At 37.8% G+C, this 21,353-nt stretch overlaps 1 protein-coding gene across 2 annotated transcripts in view; it reads right to left on the minus strand.

Annotated features, from left to right (window-relative positions):
* LOC124168524 (CLIP domain-containing serine protease 14D-like) overlaps positions 1-18,722 on the minus strand; it is a 38,449-nt gene extending 19,727 nt beyond the window's left edge. For both annotated transcript variants that reach the window (XM_046546852.1, XM_046546851.1), the window contains exon 1: positions 18,319-18,722. In XM_046546852.1, coding sequence (XP_046402808.1) covers positions 18,319-18,403 — 85 coding nt within the window. In that variant the 5' untranslated portion in view covers positions 18,404-18,722. The remainder of the gene's footprint in view (positions 1-18,318) is intronic.
* Positions 18,723-21,353: the final 2,631 nt, after the last annotated feature.

The following is a 21,353-nucleotide window of genomic DNA, read 5'->3' on the forward strand; positions in this document are numbered from 1 at the left end:
TTGAAAGTGGAAAATTTTGAGTCTTCTACCTTGCCATTTTCCCCGAATCAAAGTAAGTGAAGTGATTTTGATATTGAATCCAAATTAAAATGACCTCATGAGACACCCAATCCAATTCCGTCGTAGTTTCTTCAGCGCTTAATAGACCTAGTTCATAACCTCAGCAATTGGCGATAAAACTTCAAAGAAAATATTTCTACCTCTACGATATTCTATAACTAAACCAGCTACGTTAAGTATTAATGTATGCTCTGTAATAGAAATTTTGTTCAACCAGATACGAGAAATATGGGCGAGCTTGTTAATGAATAAAATACACGGCAGTAAAACGTGGATGATATGAGCATTATCCTTATCCTTAGAGGATGCCAAAAGGTATTATAAAATATCCAAGGACACACCTACAAGACGTAGTGCTGATGGTACTAAATGTTTCTCATTGTTATATAGGGATGAATATATATCCCACTAGGTAACTTTATGCCAAATTTTACGTGGGAAAATAATACCTTTTTGGCATCAAGGTTGAAGCTGTGAGAACGTTTACCAGCCATTGAAATGCAGTATTGGAAAAGTTGATCTATTTTTGCTCAATATTATTTATTGATATTTCACTCCTTTTCGCCCGAATCTTCGGACTTCTAACTTATTACTGCTTTGATTTTTTTAATGAATGGTACTATTCTCTAAAATGTTGCGGTCAAGTTTCAACGGTACATCCGCTCTGCAGGCCCTATCTTAATGTTGATGACGAGTCTTTGGATTTCCTATTTGAACTCAGTGTTGATATGTGGACGGGGTGCAATGTTGTGAATCTACACTTCGATCATCTACACGTTTTTCTACGCCCATGCATAATTTGTAGTAGGTTTCTTCATGCATAAATAGAATTATCAAATACGAGATCAATTTTTTTGAAGAGTTATCCACTATTATATGCTAATAATTTCACGAAACATACCATTTCGAGTTGCACGGGAACGTATTTGCGTGTTTAAAAGCAAGGCGTGCGTGTGTAAACTTCAGTATGCCGCTGGGAAATGTCAGAAGTATGGAAATGAAGCACTAATACGTTTACTTTATCAAAACTTTTATATTTATCCTTCTTTGTGGGTGCTAAATTTAATGTATATTAAATTTCAAATCGAGACTAGTGAAGAAAAAAACGCTACTTTCAGTGTCAGCCAATGAGATTCATCAGAGTCATCACGTGATTTCAATTTTTCTCCTTTCAGTCTTACCGATAGTACCATTCTCGGGAGCCAATAATCGCTATCACGTATCATTCTATTAACTCCCTATTTGCCCTGTGAAATGAATTAAACCATGGATTGCGTTACTGATTATAATTATTAAATAACCAAGGCGATTTGTAAGAATGCGCGCCATCGAGGCACTTGTTCAGAAATTTATAAGGAAGAGAGCGTATTTTCAGACATTTGCTAACTATAAATGCTGGTATTGAACAAATTCCATTGGTAAATAAAGTATTTTGTTGGGAGATAAACTGAATAATGTAAAAATATGAATTCATAAACAAAATATCAAATGCTAGTTACAACTTATTGTTTAGTCGGTTTTGTGTTCGGGAGAGTTGAAAAAAATTCGGGTGATGCTCAATCCTATGCAGCACCAGCAGCGTTCCAACGTTCTTGGTGACACGAGTGAATGGAGAAATATGAAAGTAGTTATGAAATTCTGGATCTCGGTCTCGCATAGAACCTTATTTTTAATATGTTAAACGTCTCTTTTAGGCTTAGTAATACCTCGGAATAATACGCATTAAATCGTTTCTGGCTTAATTTTGTGGAAGTTCGATGTACTGATGATAAAAGAAAGCAAATGTAATTTCCACACTATTAATTAAAAACTCAACCGACCATGGTTTCAACACAATGTGCCATTTTCAAGGATAAATAATTTTAATACGGATATACTGACATATTTCCATTTCCTTCTGCGTATTCTTCTGAATCGGCTTGGTAAATTCAAATGGTTTGACGATATGTGCGGTGAAGACAGGTTTCGGTATTATATACGGGGGTTAATGGGAAACACTTCTTACTCATCCAAAGAAAAAAAAACTCCCTCCCGATCCATTGTTTTCCACATCGTCCGCTGCGAGTTTATATTCCATGGGAAAAACCGTGTATTCTCATTGTATGGAGACATCCTCTCAGACAACTCCGTCACGGCTCAGATCATAGTGCCTTAGCGTTTCGCTTGGCTGGGGGAACGGTTTAAGTGTTGTGAATCCCTACGCCAAAATCCTGGTTGCTGGGCCAGTTCACCATCCAAGTGAGTCAGCATATGATTTTGCATACGATACTCGTAAGAGGAACATGCGAAGATTGCAACAGGCAGCAGTCATGTAGCCAGAAATTTGCTTCGCGGGTGGGTGGTAGATATACTAGTTTCCCATATGATTTTAGTCGTCAATCTGTTCGAATCGAGAAGCCACGCATTTAGGGAAAACATACATTATAGGAAATATTTCTGAAGCAAAGTTTGGTGAAGTTACAAATAATGTCACAGTTTCGCAGAAATGATAATATTTGGGCATAGAAGTCTTTTAAGAATAAGTTTAGATTCTTTATTTAAGAAGAAGTTTAGATTGTGGAACATACAGATTCAGAATGTCTTTTTTCCACGATCAATAAGAGATTATAACGGCAGCGATAGATCTCATAAATAGATTGCATGACTTGTGTTGTAGCCTTTTAACTTATGTAAAACTTAATGCATGTATCTTAATTTTATTTTTATTTATAACAGCATATGGTAGTATAATTTGTTAGTATACGTGACGTTTTTTGGACCGTGTGGTGTGCATGTGGGAGTCCAATTGCATGCTGCATGCTGGTGATTGATTACCCCCTGCCAAAAACCCTAGAGGTGGCTCGCAGGGTATTATGTAGATGTAGATGAGGTCCGCAGTAAGTCAAATTGGCTCCTGAATGATTCCGTGAGGAAAGGTACGTGCTTTCGATTCCTAATGAGTCACTATTTCAAGTGAATACGTGTCTTTATTTGCTCATTTTCTATTTCAGCTCGCAACCTTATTTGTTAGAGTTAAAATCTGCTAACAAAATATTCGGGTGTTTATTAAGGCATTTATGTACTCCACCAAAACGAAACTCGTCCTGCGGTGCAATTGTGAAAAACGTTACTAAAATGTTCTCGTACAAGCGGCCAGTGTTAGCTTTCGCCGTATATAACCGAACAGCTTTATAATAATGTAAACCAAACCGAAATTGTACGAAATTGATAAATTGTACTCCAGATTAGTAATTAAAACAGTGAAAACTAATTTGTTCAACTTTAAAATTACAAGACATATCAATTATTTATCTGTAAAAGCTCCAGTAATTATTAAGTGACATTTACTGTTTATCCAAATTGTTATTCAATAATGCACTCCAGTTAGACTGGGCAGTTACTATCGGTTTTGCCGATAATTGAAATCTGATGGTTACGTAAGAGTAATATAGAAAAAATAGGACTGAAAAATCTTTTTATGCTTTGTGAACATGAAAATTACTAAAATGGAGAATTTATTTAAATGCATTTGGGGAAAAATCACTATATCCACGTTGATGCTGCTGGAAAAACATTAGTTGGTTAGCAAGCTTCCTTAAATCTTCGTCTTTTAGTCTGCATTTATGTTGTGCCATGTGTGATATCAACGTTTTTTGTTTATTATAGCATAACTGTTTCCTTAGTAAAATAATTCACTAAATATATATTAGGCTGACGTTTCATGTACAATTTGATGCTACATACGTGACATGAAGTGCGGGATAGATGGAAATTATTATTTATTGAAGGAATTCTGTTATTGCCTATGCTAGGAATGCAGCAATATTACCATGTTGCAGCGATGAATAGAAAAGATCTACACATTTTAAAGCATAAACGAATTCATGGATGGCCATGATCACACGAATCGAGATTGATAATTTCTCTTGGAGCCGGAGGAAAATGAGGCCATTTTAAATACTTCTGTTTTTAACGCAGTTCTTAGAGTTTTGTGTATCATAAGATTTTATTGCAATCCACGGAACCCGCTAAATGCCCTTATGACCTTAAGATATAAAAAATGATCCAAATTGACTGATTGAGTTTATTTATTATTTTGAGACGGAGAGACTGTATTTTTCCCTTCGGCCTCGAAGGGCATCCCTTCCTAATTCACATTGTAAATCGAAATCGTAAATCTGGAATGATATTTATCGGAAATGATCCGTAACACGCGTTTAATAACAGCATCTGTTCTTGCAACCTCCTTTTTTGATGCCATGGTTAATGTTAATTATTACCATAATGGCCTCCGAACTTCTTGGAGCTACCAAAACTTTCTCCTCGTCTTCGCGTACCCACTCTAATCCGGAACTCACCGAGTTCATCGGTTATGTGTAGTAGCCTTCCCATTAATTCCTCCGGCAGATAGTTCCCCATCATCATCATCCTACGCAGCATTGACTGACCTTCACCCCCTCCCGTTCACTTCTCTCTCTCCTACCTCACCTATTAGCAACCTATCAGCCGCCTGCCTCAAATTTGATCCAACCTCAACCCTGGCCTTGAACTATATTTCAAATCACTTTCTCTTGAATCAATCTGCCGACTCTTCCACTCAGGAGGTAGTATAAGAATAAATCATGAAAGGTCACCTTAAATACGGTATAATGATTGTGTTTCCCCCTAAGCCTTGACTTCTGAGCTTCTAAGAAATTGAGCTGCATAGGAGAGTTTGGTGAAAAATGCGATCGTATTTTCCGGATTTCTAGTGTGTTGTATGATGCTTGACGCGGTGAATGTACCACTCCCCGCAGAAGCCTTTGCAAGAAAGCTGGGCGATAACAGATCGGTAATAGATATCGGCAGTGACACCCAGGGCCGGAACTAGGCGTTTTGTCAGGGGGCAAAGATCAGTATGCCGTCCCCCCTAACCTGTTCCCCCTATCTCCCCTTCCAGTAAAATAGCTATCCGTCAACTATTTTTTTGAGATGCGGTAATTTTTAATTACACAGAAGCAAGAAAGAAATCATCAGCAGAATAGCCGTGGCGAAGAGATCATTCCACCAAAAGAAAGGCCTGCTAACAGCGGGAAACTTAAATATGTAAGTAAAGAAACAATTTATAAGAACCTACATTTGTAGTATGCTCCTATATGGAAGTGAGGCATGGAGAATGACCGAAGCGGAGAAAGCAAGGATAGAGGCCTTCGAAATGTGGTGCTATAGAAGAATGATGAAGATCAAATGGATCGACCGAGTTAGTAACGAAGTCCTAAGAAGAGTAGGAGAGAAGAGAAGCCCAATGAAAACCTTAACAAGAAGACGGAACAACCTTATAGGCCACATCTTGAGACACTTTTCAATTTTTGCCGCCCCCTGTAATCTGTTGCCTGGGGCACGTGCCCCCTCTGCCCCGCCCTTGTTCCAGGCCTGGTGACACATGAGCGTAAAAGGATGTGAAAGAAAAGGAACATTGCATGTAAATGTCGAGGAGAATGATCTGTTCATTTGAGGGTTAATCTACCGCGAGTATCTTATATTCCAATTTTCACATTTTTATCTGTATTGTAATCACTAACTTCAGGAAAAAAAATCCCCTTATGTATTCACATTAAAAGATAACAGTTTTAATCACTTCATATCCACGGTTTTAAATCATAACCCGAACCATGTTTCAACAATGTATGATCTGTCTGCGGTGACCATGAGCGAAGTATAGAATTTACCTTACGTGGACCACAAATCCTGCCTGGGGCTTAGGGGCTACGGAAGACCCTTCAACAGTTCCTAAAAATAAAAAAAAATTAACCAGTGATAACAGCATTTTAATTATTATCTAAGGCTAAAATGTATTTAAAATCATGATGTTTTTGTTTTTATTGTGCTTGAGTGTAGAGGTCTCGTACTTTTTTCGGATAAATTACCTTTTAAGTTGGAGAGGCCAGGCTCCCCTTGTCCCCCCCCAAAACTCCACCCATGCCTGTGATCCAATTGAGGACACTTCTGTAGTTTTGAAACCGAGGTCGGTTACCAAAGTTCATGTGTAGATTTAAAACAGGCTATTTTCATTATGAATGCAACATAGTTTAGCCTGAAAAGATAGCCCTTAGGTATGTTGAACAAGCAAAAATAATCGTCCTATTTTTCATTTTCCCGAAAAATGATTATTGGAGCGGCAAATAAATAACATTTTTGGGTAGGGGCGGACGCTTGACTGGTAAAATAAACTGGGGCACAGTTGGTTGGGATTGCAAAAGATTGCCAAAGCCTCACGCTTGTTTTTTTTTAGTCCGTATGTTCAAACTTTGCATGTGTTTTCCAGAAAATTCTTACATGTGATGCAAGTTATTTGCCCTATTTTTTAGTTATGCGAACATACGTGGGCTCACAGTTGAACTAATATATTGGGAAAGTCAATTGTTTCATTTTTTAGGAAATTGCTTAATACCAAACCTTTTGCAGCAAATAGTTGGAATAAAAACTGATTATTTGATGAAATAGATCCTATTATTGAATGAACACGTTCTTAAGGATGAATTTTGTCATCCGAATGAGATATAATGACGGATACTATGTATTTCATTTCATTCTACTTATGTAAATAAAGGGCATCCTTCTATTGAGGCACTTGAATTATGGAAGAATCGACGCAAATTAGGCCTTAAAACTGTTATACTTAGTGTGAATCCTATGGAATTTCGTGCGAATGTTGGCATCGCCGAAAATTAAATATATTCGTCAGTCGTACGGCATAGGCAGGGTTTGCTTTCTGGCAACTAAGACCCGGCGGATGTCGCTACCTATAATAGCTTGAAATATGCTTGACCTATAATAGGAGATTAATAGAATTATAGCTGTAATTTTAACGTATTATGCTGCATTTTTTTATTTAAAATTTTTTGTAATGTCTATTATTCAATATTTATCATAAGTGGCTATCGAACCATTTTTTCCCTTCATTTTTTGCCTTTGAGTGTTGAAAACCTCTACATCCGTACGCAATTACACCAGAGATACTGCATATCCTTCTGGGTGTCATTATTAAGAACACATCTACTATGGTGCGGTCCAATCCGTCTATACCGCTGGCGATGGAGAATGGTGTAACTCAGCGGGTGTTTGAAGGCACAATTCCTCCTTAACTTATATGGTTATTTTCTGTTCACGTCAATTCAAAATGTCTCCATTGTATCCTCCGGTGTAAAATATTATTTGAAAATTTATCTCGTTGTGCAACTTCTATCGGCATGGCCAAGTTGCTCTTTAGTCAGCTGTCCTCAATTCTGGCTACACCACTGGCAATTTCACGTGCATATGAGTGCCCTATCAAGAATTTTTGGCGCTCTTTGATGAATGCCTACCATGATCGATTCTAACTAGTATTTTGAACCAAGTAGCTGGTGAAAATTGCCCTTTCGCAATCACTGCTTTGGTCCTCGTGAAAATAATATGCTTGTCACTCAGCCGACAATTAACCAATATGAGCGTTCTTCCGAGGGAAGAATAGTTTCAGAAAATCATTATTCTGCTCTCTTTAATTATATTTATAAATTTTATGTACATATTACGCACAAACTGGAAGTGCGACATGAATTATATCGCCGAAAAAACCCGAAGAACATGAAAATAGTAAAACGTGAAAAAATTTGGTGCCGTACTTCTGTGTCGTTGTACCTCTACCGAAAATGGAGTTGTTTTTGTTTAAATGAAGGCGGTGAGAGATATCCATAATGTTTTTATAATGGAATGTGTGGGATTGACGATAATGGAAAGGATGGAACCCGATTCAAGAGTTTCTATTGAAATGATTGCTGAACATTTATCAAGTATAATTCATTGTACTTCGTGCTTTAGTTTGAAATAATTCTGCAGTCGTTAATTGTATTATTGTTATATACTGTGATATATTGTAAATGCAGGGATGCATTACATGTTTAGGTCCGTAAAATTCAGGTAATTTTTCGCCAACGTTTTGGAATGTAATTTATTCCTTCTTGAGGGCCTTGAATACAGAAATTGCATTCATTGGGTCATTTAGCGTTAAAAATATTTATTCCAATTATGGATTCGAGAGGAAATTAATTAAAAATCATACCAAGTAGCACCATTATTTTGCGAATGGTAGTCTAGCGCTGTGGACATCCCCTGATAATATTTCCCCATTTGCTTTTGTATATCTCTATTAATATGATTTGGAGGTGGATGTGGTGAACAAGCAACTCATGTTTTCACGAGTGAATATATAAAACTACCGATATATTATCTCTTATACACAAGGCTGATGATTTTAAATTGATTGAAATTTATTATTTTGACGAAAACAAAACTTATTGGACAATTCCAATAAAGCCACGCTTGAGATTTCAGTCCGAGACGCTGAAGAATATCGAGTCCCTAAGGAGCAGCCTGGAAGGAGTCAAGACTCTTACGAGTGGACATGATAGGCAACAACTGCGCTGGGTCAGAGCCGAGCCAAGAGATGCTCTTTGTTTTATAATGTGAAGGTCGGTTTCCTCATCTCTGCGGTGTTGGTTTCTCCGTAACCTTGCGCTGAATAATCATGACTCTGACCCTACAGTGGAAATTACGTCTGACCCAAAGTTTACCATCAAAAATTGAAGTTGTAAGACTGGGTTAAAAACACGGCTGTGATAGAATAAATAAATTGTTAAAATCTGTATTTTTAATTTAATTTTACATAAGTGCCTTTCATTTGGGACAAAAAATGAAATCGTAGTTCATTTTTTAACTAAACGTTTTCTTATGTATTTGAAGTAAGCTATATTATTGTCCTTAACATGAAATGGCAGTTATTTAGGCAGCTGTTTCCATTTAAAAGTTATTACGTTTCTCTCCTATTTTACTTATCCCTTCAATCGCCAATATTCCGTCATTTCAGCGTAAAAAAATATTTTATCAAAAGATTACGGTATTAAGATCTGTACAAAAGATTGTATCTTCTGGGGTGTCTAATTTCTCTGATTACCTGTGTATCTAGGTGTTTGGGAAATATTTTGCATTTTTGGGTTGTGAAATAAATATCTTTATTATTATAAAATTCAATAATTGACAGTAGATTGTAGTGTGCAAACACTTATTCACCGTAGGGTAGGATACGGGTTTTAAATCAATGTCTGGCCTTAATTCAGATGATCCCCAGTGAAGTTTTATTTTCAACGTAATTGGGGCAGGTTCTTCTTTTTAATCAATTGTCTTTCACTGCGCCCATGTTAGTATCAACTATTTCGACGCTTTGAATATAGTTTTTACGTTAGCTGAAGTTGATGAAAATATCTCTGCTCTCTAAAAGCTTGTGCAAAACTATGCATGATCCCTGAACCTCGTTCTGGTCGACGGAAAACCTAAAGTGATGAACATGAGCGACGAGTTAGAGAGGACGTTTGCTAGTATGATTTTACAATAAGCAAGGTTTCCAGGAAGGAATACTGGACAGGATGTCGGGGATCTTTTTTTTTGTGTGTGTGGAGTCGGACTATGGGGGAAAATGACAAAATGATCGGGTAAAATCACCTTTCCTGTAAAGGTCAATTGGTGACTTCATCCATTTCCTCACGAGTGTCTTCTATATTTGAACATCCTATTCCCATAATGTGGTTCAGAAGGCGCTCCATCGGGATTAAAATTCATTTTCGTATCGTAAATTACTCAATTTGAATGACCCCCTCCCCTTCAATTTATTTTCTGAATTTCCTATTCTCTATCTATTTTTTCTGTGGTTCTTTCCAAATCCAATAGTAGATGATGAAATTATGTTTTGCTACTTGTAGAACAGTGAAATGCAAAGTGATCATTAAACATCGAGACCAGAGCATTCGCTACGCGTATAAAATCATTTTATTCCTTCCAATGTGTCATATTTTATAAAATATGAGTTCTTTATGTAAATTATGGATGTTTAACATTGTTAAACTGTCAAAAAATTATACAGTCCCCTTTAATCGGGCTTTAATTATGAAAATCTTATTACGTGCTACATTCGCCATGGCGCGATATGGAATCGCAAGTTCATAACGATTTAGACTGGTCATTTCAGGGCAAGGGGTTCACTGGTTAATTTGCAAGTGCGCACGATCTAATTTTTATTTCCCGCAAAGATGAATAATTTGTGAAATATAAATCATCAAAAAGTGTACAAGTTTGAAAATAATCGAGGGGCCACCCTCTAGATGCCTTCATCTACTGATTAAGCTTGCGCTGAATAAGATCACCAAACTTCGGTAGCATGTCAACTCTGCACCCCGAGGATGACCGACGAGCTGACTTTCAAAATCTCGGCCATTAAAGATTTGACCCATTGTGAAACGGGAGAAACTTTCATAATCATCAGCATTCCCCAAAGAAACACGAGATTCTATTTCACTTGCCTTCATGTTATAAATCAAGCAGACTGGTCATCAATGTTATTTCTTAAACATATTTATTTCTTGACCGATTTTATGTTGTCCTAGTGGGCTGTAGGTCACCTGAGGTAGTAAGAGTTGTCTATCTATGTTTATAGCCCTTATCGGCTCAGAGATAAAGAAGCTCGAAATTTGCAGCTCCAGAATCCTGCAGTCCCTTAGCATGCAGGGAAGATTTATTGACTTTTTCAAGATCAAAGAGGGTAAGAAAGGAGGTCATAATTGGAGAAAGGTCGTCTAATTGAGATCTTAATTATTAAAATACCGTCATATAATGATGAATCATACATAGACGTAGAATTATTTGTGAAATGCAAAATTTGACCCATAGAGTAGAGCTGGGTGCACTGTGCAATTCTTATTTGCAGTAAACCTGCTACAGATGTGAAACTCATTCTAATGTCGGCCTCATTCTCTACTTTAAAGATGGAGTGATATTGTTTATTTTGAAATAGGAAAAGAGCTGGCAGCAAATATTACTGTGCTGGTAATTACTCGAATTTCAACCATTATGTTTGGTTTTAGGCACGGTTAAGGGGATGATGATAAGTCCTATAACCCGCGGTAATTGTTATTAAATAAGATGAAGGATTCTACGTCTAATTACTTTCATGTGATGATAATATCAGAATGTTATGTCAATTCAAAATTATCTGTATAATGACACAGTGCATACTATTTCTCATGAATCAAAAACATTGTGCCACAAACTCGATATTTATGAACTGTAAGCACGAGTGATTCGGCCAAATTACGAAATGAAAAGTTATTTGTCGCAGTCCGCCATATTTTCAAAAAATCTTATGTGAGAAAATGCGGTCAAAATGTCAAATTAATAATGAAGTAAGCCCTATGAAAGTGAAAAAAAAACACGTGATCGGTGACTGTTTATTAATATTCCGCGGAAGTTAACTTATTATATCTTGGTCTTTATATATAATGAATTTAGAATAATTTTACAGTGATATGTAGGCGAAGGCGACACCATCTGTAGCTGCAGAACACAAAAGGGAGCTCTACAAATTTTAGTCTCACTGTTGTTGAGTCAAGTTTATTGAGTACCGAGATGAAGTCACTATAAATTAAATCAGTTTTATAACTTAGTACGTACTCAAATGGTTGTGAGAATTCATTGCGTCGGCCGTTTATCCTGGTAAATATTAAAGACGCCTTGGTTTCTAATGTTTTTAAAATACTCAGTGGATAATCTTTTCCTTTCATCGATCAATACGATTTCATAATCTGTAAAAAAATTATTTCCATCGTAAAGGCAGTATCTAATGCCAGTTAGATGCAATAGTTTAATTTTTGTGCGTGCCATGTCAGATATCAGCGGTTTTATTCTGAGTAATTTCTCGCTTTTCACGTCACATGTGAAGCTTTTATTCTGTCTCGTATCGTTGCTAGCATTAAATTAATGTATGCTGTCAGTTATTTGCTATTTTTCTGAGTATTTTCTCGCCTTTCTCGTCGCATGTTCTATTTTTATTTTGTCTCACACCATTGCGAATATCGAAGGAATGAATTTAGTGATAGGGTATCCCATAAAAAAAGAAACATATGCTGTTTCCGCTGATGATCGTTACCTAAATTGGATCATATTAACACCCTTGGGGAACTTCAGTCGCTTTAGTTGCAGCATCAGGTCTGGAAATCAACGTGGCTGCGTGACTTTAGACAGTGTCAAAGAGTCATTCTTGTGGGTCGCCGATAATATGACTGTAAATGTTTGTGTAGTTATTATTCAATAGCACAAAAATAGATGCTCCGTAAATAATAGTAAACGAATCTCTCTTTTTATCTAAACTATTTCAAACCGAATTTCTTTAGTTTCAATCCATATTCTATAACATAAATCTAAGTGTGAATGTTAGAATGTTTTCGAAGCATATTTAATTTACTAACAGGGACTTCCCGAACTGAGCAACTGCTTATGCCCATCATTGGACCGATCCATTTAAAAAGAATTAGGGGGACATGATGTACCATGTATTTGAGTGACAAATTTGGGAAATGGATGAAATTTTCAACCAAGTAGAAACTTTGCTTTGATTAATAACTGTGAAGCTTACCACGCTGGAAAAATTGTCAGTGTAGATAAGGTACTGAATGATGGCTGAGGCATTTTTGGTCATTTGGTGACAAAAAAATGGAAGAGAACCGTTGGAATATGTGTGGCCTGCTTAAAAATGTATTCTTTGTACTACACCGAAACAGGAATATCACGAAATATCAAAGAACTACGAAGAAATGTGCACAGGTTGACTTTCCAAATGAAAAAATTGCGTCGTTCAATTTATTCCTGAAACTTAAATAATAAAGCCAATTATCCTGCCTCTAACATAAGTTATTCTTTAGGTCACTAGTGGTTGCTAGGTTACCTAAAACCCAATTTTTGAAAACGGATCGATAGAAAGTCGATATTTTCTGGGTATAACGAGACTTCACTTTACAATGCTGCGAATAAATATTGGCAATAAAAGATTATTTGCGCAATCGTATTGTTGATACTCGCTTAAAGCTCTAGTTAACTTGGTTGGTTAGTTGCTACATGGAAAGTTGTTCCTTAGAGCAAATCCGCGAAAATCGTTAGTTTGAGTGTGCATGTTTAATTTTATTTCAGCAAAGAGTACTGCCTCGGATAATTTATTTCTTTCAACTGTTAAGCGGCCGTGGAATGTTAATATTATGAGTAACAAATATATGGTTTATTTAATGAAATGTGTGGTTTTTCGATGCGTGCGAATTGACAAAAAATATCAGTGAAATTAGCCCACACCACCATTGCCCACCGGAGCTAATTTCTGGCCGGAGCTAACTTAATGCCTAGACAAATATTTGGTTTGTGTTTCCAGTTTCATAAATAAATCCCCAGTCCTGTGGATGACAGTACAACTGTCGAAACGTAGCCGAAGATTTTTTGTGCAATTATACTGACCAAACCTCATGTGAAATGAATTTTTATTTCAACAATCAACGTAGATATCTTTTGAATGATGCTGAAAGTTAAATTTATCGTTGTTTATTGGCAGACGTTATGAAATGAAACTACTGGTATAAAACAACAGATATGCCCCTTGGCTAGTGGTCTCCTGAGCAGATGGCAAATTTATCGCAGGTAGCCGCTAGAAAGCAATACATTTCAAGGGACTGCCTAAGCCTACAAAGACCTATCCTGCCTACGTGCCTCAGGCGTTTGGCATTCGGGAGTGAATTCTGATCTCATACTGAACAGATAATTTTTGTTTTCTAGTTTCATAAATACATTGAAATATATACTTGCAATTTTCCACGATAATAAAATTTATTACCTCCTAGATTTCAATATCACTACATCATGATTTAATTAAAAAGAGAATTGACAATTCCACAAATTTAATAATGTATTTTTAAGTACATTGTACTTGAAAATGACCTGACGGTTTAAACGCATCGTATGATATTAAATAAATTTATGGAAAATTGCCATATCTCTTTTTCGTTAAATAAGTATGTCTTTCCATTACATCTCGCGTGCCTTATTTACTTTTACTACACCATCGTGTAAGTATATCAAACTTGAGGATGATGCAAGTGCTTTGAAACTTAGGTCGCATTAAGTTTTATAATAGTGAATAATTGCAAGTAAGTATTTATTTCAATAAGAAGAAATTCCACTCGACCACGATTGAATCTTCGGATTTTGTTCATAAATAAGTAACTCCCCAGCCCTAAATATGACATTGTTTTCGTCAAAGCTTAGGCGCGGAAAGAGAAAAAACACGCCTACTAAACATATTGACTGAAGAAGTTCAACCGATTCAGTCGTTATACGTATAGTGGAAGTTCGACATACTGAAATGAAAGGCGGTTGCACTTTTCCTCAATTTTATTCGTACGACGCGTTTCGGCATCTGGTATAAGAAATTGCTGGTCATTGCTTTTGATTACGGATGGAAATATTAAAGTTTTTTGAAAGAATATGTTATCCGGTCTCGCAGATTTAAATGGCACTCATCCTTACGAGAGAGCATAATTACAAAACTTATATACTTTAATATGTGATAATATGACCTCAATTCGTTCACTTTATTTAGGATTCCATTGGTTGGTCCAGTTGAGGTCTTTTCCGTTTTCCGTTTCGCTATCTTACAATTAGAAATTTAAGACTACTAACGCTTATGTCGTATTTTGACCACGGATTTAATTCATGAATAACTCCCCAGCCCTGAATATGGCAGTTTGATCGTCGAAACTTAGTAGTGAAAAGAGAAATAAAAACATTCTATTTTTTTATTATTAATTTCTTTTGCCAGATGATGGATCTTTGAGCCGAAACGCGTCGTACGAACTTAATTATTGTTGAAAAGTGCAATTACCTTTCCATCCAATACGTTGACCGAAGGTTAAACCCAAGAGTTTATTCTCAATTAAACATTTAGGGAGAGGGAAAAGCGAAGGTATTTCAAGTGAGGTATGTTTTAACGAGCTCGGCTAATCTCAAAAAAGGAAATATAAGAAACTTTTTCGCCTCGAAGACTAGTCGCAGCCGTGGCCACAATGCCCTTCGCGAGGCCTGGGGATAAACGAGGAAAATGTAGATTTGGTCGTCCCGACGTAGGTTCAAGGAAAGGAAAGGCCGTGCTAATGACGGCAAAAACACGCTCTTCGTATTCGCCCCGAGGAAACCGAGGAAATGCATGCGAGCACATGAACTCTATCCATTCGTTTTAAGATAAAAACTAGTAGGGTAAATATTTCACAAAAGATTTAGAGTCCAATACACCCCCGAAGAATTTACCTTTTCGGCTTGTGGAAAACGCGCAAACGTTTTTTAGCTCACTATACCTCCTAGCGGCTCTCGACTGGTACTTTGTTATGTATTTCCTCTCGGCAAGAAGGCAAGCACTATTCGATCTCTGTGAGGATACTTCCTGGAGATTTCTACCCAGTTAAGACACCAGCGCTGAGGCATTCAGTCTATTTCGTCTTGAGATCGTTAAGCTCAGCAAACAGCTAAATTGCCATATTCGACTATCGGCTTACTTAAATTCGAATTATGTTCAAGACGCCCGACGAAAAACTGGAGAGATCGAGGTCGTGACCTAGTTGAAGGAAACATAACCCATAAATACACACAGTATTAAAAACCGGATGCTTTACCCGTGTATTTGACACAGTGAAACATCTTGTGGTCATATTGCTAAAATATTGTCTACGTTGCACAGGATTTAGAGCCTTGGATCTTTGAAGACGAATCTAACATTTTACCTGAGCCACGAATTTTGTGGGGATGACTGTCACAATTCGTAAAACACTCGTAGTACATTTATTAGATAAATTGATAGCAGTTTCTGGCTGAGCCAATTGAGTTTGTAGGAAGGAAATTGGGTCGCGTACGTAATCAGCCACAGTTGCACACTTTCTCGGTGTCAACATTCAGGTAGTATTTCCGTTTGGTCCGTGAAAATATAAACTAGCGGAATATGATGAGGCACCGTCATTGCTTTTGATGACAGATGGAAATGCTGATGTTTTTAGGAAGAGCATTTTATCTGGGCTCGCAGTTTTGCTAGGCGCTCGTCCTTACAAGGGAACATAATTGTAAAATTTACATAATTTTATTTGTGATAATTTGACCTTCAGTTTGTTCATTTGATCTAGGATTCCATTAGCGGCGGTTGAACAGTATTTTCCTTGTTTCCATATTGCTATGTTTCAATTATACACTTAAAACTACTGACGTGTATGTCGTATTTTGACCTGCATCACTGCATCGTGGATCGCAGTCGTATTTATACCCCGTAACCTCGCAGAAAAAAATAGATTGAAGTGGACAGTAGGAGGGATGAGGAACCGGAACTACTTCGAAAGCGGTTCTCTCTTCCATTTGGCTTATTGAAAAAGCAATAAAATTGAGCAGTCGAATATAACGGTCTCTTAGTCAACTTTTAGTCCACTATTCGCACTTGAATTTCTTATTTGAATGGTCCCATGCTCCGAACAAAATCCGCATATATTCTGGGGCTTCCGCGGTGATTAAGGTTGCTAAAATATCACCTTTTTCCACCAATCAATCATATGAATGCAACTAGATGTATCTTACAACGTCAGCGAAGCCATTATTAAATGAGTAGAATCGACGAAACATATTAAGTAGGCGTAAACATTCTAATTTTTATTCTAACAATAACTTTTAATAATTCTTTTAATTCTCTGAGGGTGTGTTTTGGGGGGGGGGGCATCTATCCCCTCATTACCCCCATAGTTACGTCACGGGTGCTGTATACAGATAAGTGAACAGCATGTAGCAGCGTGCATTATTGGGAGATGCTAAGTCATATCACCTGAAAACCTACGCTCCCTTACCACAAACTCCTTCAGACGTTGTGTAGAGATGGCTCGACAAACATCACAGCACATCCCTATGTTGACGTCTTCGCTTTGGCCTGAGAACCGTTTAAACCATGATAATAGCAGCGTAAATTGAGTGGACAAAGAAAAGACGGAGCGTTTGAAACAGGTTTTTTGCATGACGAAACGAAGTGGAGGTAACAACATTCATCCTCACTGTTATCACGGTATCGAGAGACCATTTAGCAGCAGAAAGTGTGTGTTTTGGGGGTATTTGTTTGCTTCTGGCGTTATTGTATCACTTATGACCAGCTCACGTGACAGAGAACGGTTAGAGTTGCTGTTTTACCCAGAGAGAGATAAACTCCTAACTCCCAGATGGAATAACTCGTACCCTAGAATACTTAACCAGTTGTATATGAATGTCAGGGAGCGGATCGAGAATTTTTTTCTGGGGGGGGGGGGAACACAAGGGTCTGACAGGTCTTCTCATACATGAGATTGTAAACAACATATTACAATTACTGTAGAAAATATTCTAATATTCTCTTGATTTTGATGTGAAAGTTATTGATATTAGAGTAAATGATTGAGGCTACGTAAAATACAAAAGTAAACGAACTTAATGACAACCGTATTAAATATCTTGTCTATTCTTTAAGCGCACGTGCCGCCGTGCCCCCCTTAATCCACATATGTGAATGTCGTACATTTAAATAATTAATTTCTCTTGTGATTACAGTGTCATTTAGGGAATAGGTTCGACTTTATCTCATCCCCCCGAGTAACAGTGGTTCGAATCATCTACATCAACGTACTACCACACAAACCGCCCCAATAATCGTGTGGCTGGTGGTGCAGGGACACCAGCAGCTAAATTAAAATAGGAAACAACAAAATTAGGCCCTTGTCGTGAGGGATTTGACTGCCAGGGTTTGACTTAGAATTTATTGAAGTCCTTTATTTTTGTTTTGCGGGTAAACGAATTCCTCTACCTATCCCTTCGGCAAAATATATCTAACACTCTCATCTGTAAACAGCTGTGAAACGAACCGGTACTGTTTCGGCCGTACAGCTCACCACATTCTATATTTATTAAGTGTGTAGCATTTCAGTCTGTTTGATTTTTGCGCAGTCACACTTAGGGGTCTATCTCGGTCGGACCAAGTGGTGCAGGGCTGGAGTATAGTTTGTCCGACACAGAATCTCTTCACGTACATTTTAAACGTAATCCCAGCGCTGTAGCTCGACATTGCGTAACGTTGAGGGCAACAATGTGCAAAAAATGGACCAAAAATAGCCTTTCCATAAAAAGGGGGCAACTGTGGCAAGCCATAATTATTTCCTTTCTCCCCTCTGCAGTGGTCGTCCTATGAAAAACTCCAACAACGAGTGCACACTATGACAGGAAACATCGCCACAACGTTAGGCGACATGGCAACGACCGGTAGCGCAGCGGAGTCAACCTGGCTGTGGTACAAGAAGGTTGGCAATGCTAGTCCATCACCTAATTGGGGAAATTGGTGTAGATCTTTCCACTTACGGGCGTCCGAGTAATCCCAGAGCGTTGAGGCGATTATGACGACCGCAGCCGCCAGGTAGGCGCCTCCCAACGTCTTGCCCGCCATCTTACGACGGGAACCTCGAGTCACCTGGGTCAGCACACAATTTCCTCGTCTCACCGTCTGCCTTCGTCTGGAAGGGGAGTCTTCGGCTCCCGGCGCACACCTCACGCAGGTCCCTCTCTTGGTGGACGACTACACCGACGCACACGACAATGCAGGGAAACTATTTGGTGACCCTGGAGTTCTTTTCGGAGATTTCAACGCCCTTCCTCGTTGAGTATGTATTGCGCGAATGAGAGAAGTTTTTAAAGAAGTGCGTCGACTCACGACCGCTTGTATTGTCGATCTGTCTTTTCCGCGCGCGGTTCCGAACTGAGCCAGAGTTTAACCTCAGGGAGGGAGGTGAGGAGAGACGAGGAGTTGGGTTGGGGGGAGGGGGAGAGTGAGGAGGAGTGGGGGTAGGCTGTGCGTGGACGGCGGAGAGGGGGAGGGGTGGAAGGAATGCGCTCTGATGAGCGGGGGAGGGGGCGGTTGGGGAACGGGAAGGAGGGATGATGGCGGTGCGGGTCGCGAACCAAACACTCAATGAAGTGACAACGTCTTGTTTGTGTCTCTTTGCCGTTTGTCATCACCATTTCCCATGTTTTAGGCTGATAAGGCGGTTGATCCGAGAAATTAAATGACCCGAGCAGCATTAAGAATTACGAACCGTTGACGTGGTGATGGGTAGATCATCTCCCACAGCAATCTAAAGGCCTGGATAAAATGCGATAACACTTCAAGTGATGTCAAAAAGTAATCCTGTGTATCAAAACTTAAAATCACCGCTATTAAAGAAGGAGTGGTTTAAATAAAATATAATCTGCTAATGTGATGGCTGGATAATATTTTTCACATCAGCGTACAAAAGTTGTTTACAGATATAAATGAAAAGATGATTTCTTCTGTATGACTTTTAAGTCTATTATCTTAGCATGCTCCCTTTTAAATACACCGCAACTTTCAATCTAAGAAGTGAATCGATGTAGAAACTAGGTGTAGTAGTTCGGTAATAGTTCAACGTAGTAGTTCGACATTAATTGTAGTATTACTGCATCTTTAGTATTTAGATATATATAATTGCTCGGGCTGTAAACTCAGGAAACGATTTGAACTATGCACGAATAATGACGGTGATTTTCTTTCTTTCAGGTAAGTATGTGTCAATCGACATCCGCCTTTCATAAGTTAAACATGTGCTAACCAATATTCTCTTCTAATAGTTACGCCTGTGTTGATTAATATTTGCCTCTTCTTTAGCTGAGTTTTAATTTGCGAATTTATAAGACTATTAGTTAAAAATGCTAACGAGAAATTTTGAGGATATCATTTAAATCAAAGATTGATGAAACATTTCAAACCCATGTCACTTCAGCATAAAATGTGATTGGTCATAAAAATTGAACTATCGCAAAATAAGATATGCCGTCATTATTTCAGTAATTAATCGCACATGATAAAAGAAGAGCAATTACGATCTCTAATTTAATTTATTCCGCCAAACATTGGAATAACTTCACTTTAAATATCCGAATATTATTCAGCCGTATTATTTCATGATTTCTAAGAAATCGCTTACACTATACAAGCGCAAAAAAAACACAACTCAAGTAAAAATTGATTATAAACGTTTTCTTCAAAAGGAAATATGATTGAATAAAATCCGAAGATAGAGATCCGTGATAGAGTGGATTTTTTCCATATTGAAAAACGACCTGCAATTTTCCACGAATATAGCATGGAATAAAAGCAATGGTAGAAAATTGAAAGTGTTTATTTCAATATGAAAAAATAGTACCAGCGAAGCTAAATATTCGTGGAATATTGCAAGTATTGATTTCAAAATATGATTGTGTAGTTGTATAATAATGGGAGTAAAGTAGTCGCATTTATACTAAGGAGGTACTCTTAAGGAGCTATTCATAAATAACTCTGACATAACCATAGATGTTATATTTTATTTTTCATCCAGAATGCGAATGTAAGAAGAATTAATGAAATAATCTCAACCAAACCGCTGTCACTAAGAGGCATCTGAGAATTAAGTGAGGTACAGTTGTTTCCCGTCTTATGGTTAAAATATGTGATGAATTATCATTCGAATCATATGATACATAATCCTTTGTTTTCTGTCTTCAAAGTGGTATTTTGGTTCTTTCGCAAATTACATTAGATTTGGGGGTCGGGGATTTTAACGCCCGTCTTATTTCAGGGTCCATATGTAATAGACTCGCCAAGATAGGGTTACTAAACTGAATCACTCATATCTCCTTTTTTAATTTATATTTTTGGAAGTATGTAGATGCGAAATACTTTCCATGCACTATCAATAGAGTAGTTTCCTTCATCAAAGAAAACGAAAGGCATTGATTGCGATTCGTTACCCACCATTTGTGAATTCATAATATACAAATTATTTGGTTTTATAATTCCCAGTTTAGACGAAAGGCAACGGTCAATTTTAACCTCATTTGAAAACGGCCAGATTGGCGGGCATGCGATGCCACTCCACGTGACGTCACAGGGACCTAGATGCTATACGAGTAGTCAGCAGTTTTACATCCTCTGAGATTAACAATGCATGCATGAGGCACAGAGCTCAGGGAAACATCTCTTAACAACCACCCATTAAAATTGACTGAGGTAGGAAAGTTTCCTCCGTTTGATAGGGTGTTAATAATCCTAATTTAAGCCAAGCGCTACCTGTTAGCAGGGTACTCTGCTACCTGCTAGCAGCCTGCATCGTGGCGGCGCTAATAGCCTCGCGTCAAGGTGGCCTCACACGGCGGCAGCCGGAACCTGAATGACGTCACACGGGCTTTTCCCAGCGTTCATACTTAGCCGTTGCGTTTTCTCGCGCTTGAAAATTTTCACTTTTCATTTAATCGCGAAAAATAGAGATCGTCATTTAAAAATATAAAAGCCTTAAATGCGTACTCCAGGAGTAATAATCTTTCGATATAGGCGATAAAAA

This window comes from Ischnura elegans, chromosome 11, assembly GCF_921293095.1.
Source record: "Ischnura elegans chromosome 11, ioIscEleg1.1, whole genome shotgun sequence".
Classification (NCBI taxonomy): domain Eukaryota; kingdom Metazoa; phylum Arthropoda; class Insecta; order Odonata; family Coenagrionidae; genus Ischnura; species Ischnura elegans.